Genomic DNA, 3996 nt, shown 5'->3' with positions numbered 1-3996 from the left:
CCTCCCCGGCCTCGCCGCTCGTCGCCCCCGGGGGCTGCGGCCCACGCGCCCCGCTTCCCCTGCTGGAGATCGGAACCCGGAGATCGGAGCTTAGTGCCCAGTGTAAGCCGGAAAGGGAGGACGGGCTTGGCAGTGCATGGGCGGGCGGGTGGATGGATGGATGGACCGAGGGACGGATGGACAGACGGAGGAGTAAATGGGGCCTTTGCAGCCCGCAGGTTTTGTCACGTGCCTGACGACTCCGCTGACGGTGCTAGGGAAGCAAATGATTGATGATTTCTGTGCTTAAAAGAACAGAGCGATATTGAGACATCCTAGGACTGAAAGAAAGGCCAAGGCGAGGACTCAAGGAGTCTCTGCACCACCACCCCCGCCCCGTTTGCCTCAGGCTTTCACAGCTTCCTCCTAAACTGGGAAAATGGAAAGCAATTTGGAGGCTGCCAAGCCAAAATGAAAATCTTGCTACCTGTGAAACTGAAGGGACATCGTCATGCCGTATTCCTCTAACAGAAGATGTCCAGAGGAACTTTATTCTTGCCCTCTCCTCCCATACGCTGCTGATATTCACAGAGGGTCTGGGTGTGTGCCAGATAGCTCAGAATTACTCGTCAAGGTGCTGCCACCAATTCTGTAAGGATTAGGAGGACCAGAAAGAGAAAAGTCATTTTGCCATACACAAGCATGTTTCCAGCTTTCAAAGGCAAGTTTGGGAAGTTGTAAATAGCTCAGACCAAAAAAAAAAAAAAAAAAAAAGCTCAGACAGTTTTCATTCCTCTGCTGGACCAGGTGTGGAGAGAGGAGGAGAGGGGAATAAACCAGCTCCTCTTAACGTCCTTGTCGAAGCAGAATAGAAAGTGCCCCAGGTCAGGAGCGCTCTCATGTGCCCCAAAACATTTCCGCATCCCCACCCTTCCCGAGTCAGGCGACACTCAAAGGAACAAATATTTACCTAACTTAGCCCCTGTTCTAAACGCCACAGGACTAAGCTCATTCGCCCAGACTACTGTACCCACGCACCGGTCTTACCCATCGCCTTCTCTTCCCCAATTCACCAGATTTTCTCATTGCTCAGCAGAATCCCCTTTGTTTTCAACGTCTGGGATTTCTTAACGTTCTTGTTGTAGCTGAAAGCTACTTCTCCCCTTTTATCTCCTCTCTCTTCCCCTCTGCTCAGTCTACACCCGGCAAGTTGCTGTGATTTAGTAAATTTGTACAGCATCATTGGGCATGCTTGCTAGGTGTGTCCATTTTCCTCCTCAAAGAGAACTGCCTGAAGGAAGGTTTATGGCTAGTTACCGTTGCCAGGCAGGTAAAGTATTAAGAAGAAGATTCAATCAATAACACATTTCGCTATTTCTGCTACTAGTATTATTAATTCTCATTACACAACTCATAACTTGTGTCACTGTGTATTGGAGGAAAATTATGTTCATCACCTTAACATTTCCAAGATTGACACTTTCCAAATATAAACTGAAAGAGTTAGATAGATCTCTCAAAACCCAAATGATTTTGGATTGATCATAAGATTTTACTGTGTTCTCTTTCATACTTTTTTCCATTGCAGTGGGGACCTTTATATTGTAAATAAGAAAGCACATGGATGTTGTGAGGGGTTTTTCTGTTTCTTTCTTTCAAAACCACAGAAATATGGTGTAATATCCAATTATCATCATCCAAAATCTGTTTTACCATTTTCCTTGTGAATCCTTATGTTCTGCAATATTCTAAACAAATTAAGTTAGAAAATGTAACAGAACATCTGCTGTACATATCAGATAGAATATCTGAGTAGCAGATAAAAGACCTGTAACCTCACCAAGGTAATATAATTCCAGCCCAGACAAAGATATTTAAAGATCTTTATTTCCAGCTTCAACAATCTTATCTTGAGAAAGGTGTGAACTGTACAAATCGCTTTGAAATCTAAGAAATAGTGTTTATTTTTGCAAATAATTAGTGATACAGTAATTCTAAATTGTGACCTACTGACATAGATTCCTTTTCCCCTCTTTCTTTCACTTGACAAGTATGTGTTAATCATGCAGAAAGCCTTTTTCTGTTTCTGAGAAGAACATGAAGAAATATAGTGACTGACTTTTGCCTTCAAACAGGCTCCAGTCCAGTTTGGAAGGATAAGATTGTGCCTTTTTTCTCACAGCTCACATCTGCTGCAATCAGAAAATCCTGTTGGCTCTACCTGAAAACATATCCACAATGGAGTCACTTCTCAGCATCTCCTCCCCCGCTACCCTGCTTTGAGTGGATCTAATCTGTCCCGGAAGAAGGTGAAGGCACCTTATCTGTCTCCTCCGTTAGAGTCCCTTCCCATCCGTCTGTTACTCAGGCAGCAGACAGAATGATCATTGGAAAATTAAATCAGATTGCTTCTCTACTTAAAAACCTTCCCGAGACACCCTGTCACTCAAAGTGAAAGTTGTCTTTAAACTGCAAACGAGGCTCTTCAGGACAAGTCTGTTGCCACTTCTGACCCGGATTCGATTCCTGCGACTCTCCTTCTTAGTCTGTTCCCACAACACTGTGCCCCTAGACAGTCCAAGCATGCTGACACCTCAGCACATTTATTTGCATTGGCTGTTTGTTCCTCCTGCCTTTAGACTGGGATGCTCTTCCCTCAGATGTTGCTCCCTTTCTTTCTTGAACTCTTTATTCAAATAGCAATTTTGCATTGAGGCCTATGTTGTCAGTCTTCCATAAATCAGTGTATCCTCCCTTCAGGTTCTTCCCTCTTACACTGATTTTTTTTCATTTAAAAATGTGTATCCCTTCTAATATAACTGTACCATTTACCTCTCAACTATGTTTGTTGTGGGTCTTCTAGAATTTAACTTCCATGAGATCAGAGAGTTTTGCTCCCTCTCCTATTCATGGCTATATGGCTATATCCCAAGTGTCTAGTATAGGAGTCAACATATATCACGCTTTTAAAATTACATGCTGACTTACTGAAGGAAAGAATTCACGAATACAATTCTGTTTGAACCACCGGGTAGACTGGAAGAACCCACCCAACAGCTTTGACCTGAACTGTATTAGCATCAAGTTCCACAGTGGAGAGAAAGGATGCACTCTCCGAACACACTTCCTGCGCACCAGAAAGGGAAAGAACAATTCTTTTTCCCACCAAACACCTATTTTCCCGAGGACTGCTTTGAGCACTAATTAGATGGGGATATGGCAAAAGCATTTTGATTTTCTAGGAGAAAACATTGCATTAATTTGAGACTTTTTATTGTGTGAAAGGATGGTAAGTGACAAGGGGAAGTACAAGGATGAGAACAGAGCTGACAGCAGATTGCTTGCTACTCCTACCACTGCCCTGGCGTTTTATAGGATCCTTGCCTTAAAAGTGCTATCAGGCAGGGAGAAGGAAAAAAGTGGTTTTGTAATTCTTACCCTACATGGCCAATTTTTAAGAAATACCTTCTTTCTCGTAATTAACTTTCAATTATTTACAGCACAGTATGCTCATAAATAAATTATTCTCTACTTTTCAATCCTTTTGTCTATTTTGTGGCCATCTTCCTGCTAATTAAAACTTTGATTCCTATTTCAGAAGCCTGGCAAAGGAAAAGGAAAATTAAACACTAAGATTTTTCCTTATTATCGTTAGTGTGTTCCTGTTTCTTTCTCATTGAGATGTTCAAATTCAGGTTTAGAGTACTTCCAAAATGATCCAACTTTTGAATGTAAACTTCTCCATTAAAAGGCAAGTTAATTGGGCACCTTTGATGAGTAAGAATCTGAACAGTGTTTGGGAAGGTATACCAAAAGCGTACACACTTTGTCCTGCCCTTTTAACAATGATGTAAGACCACCAGAGAATGTAGAAAGGCTTGTCCCTGACCTCACTGCCTAAAATTAGGAAATACTGGGCAAGTGACTTGGCCACTCTAGGCCTCTGTTTCCTCAACCCTAAAAAGTATTTATATTACCTGCCTTATTTTGCTCTGCTGTGAAAATGCCTTAATCCAA

General features: G+C 42.4%; 1 protein-coding gene across 1 annotated transcript; it reads left to right on the top strand.

The window, feature by feature from the left end:
• LOC102019137 (bcl-2-binding component 3-like) lies at positions 1–3518 on the top strand (the record flags this gene model as incomplete). Its single annotated transcript, XM_013520537.1, is given in 2 exon segments — positions 1–102; positions 2162–3518. A coding segment is annotated over 1 exon segment (94 nt), but the record flags the coding sequence as incomplete, so codon positions are not given.
• Between the last annotated feature and the right edge of the window lie 478 nt (positions 3519–3996).

Source organism: Chinchilla lanigera, unplaced genomic scaffold (genome assembly GCF_000276665.1).
Source record: "Chinchilla lanigera isolate Chin_1 unplaced genomic scaffold, ChiLan1.0 scaffold00005, whole genome shotgun sequence".
Lineage (NCBI taxonomy): Eukaryota > Metazoa > Chordata > Mammalia > Rodentia > Chinchillidae > Chinchilla > Chinchilla lanigera.
The sequence above is the reverse complement of the archived record's forward strand: the minus strand, read 5'-3'. Positions and strand labels throughout refer to the sequence as shown.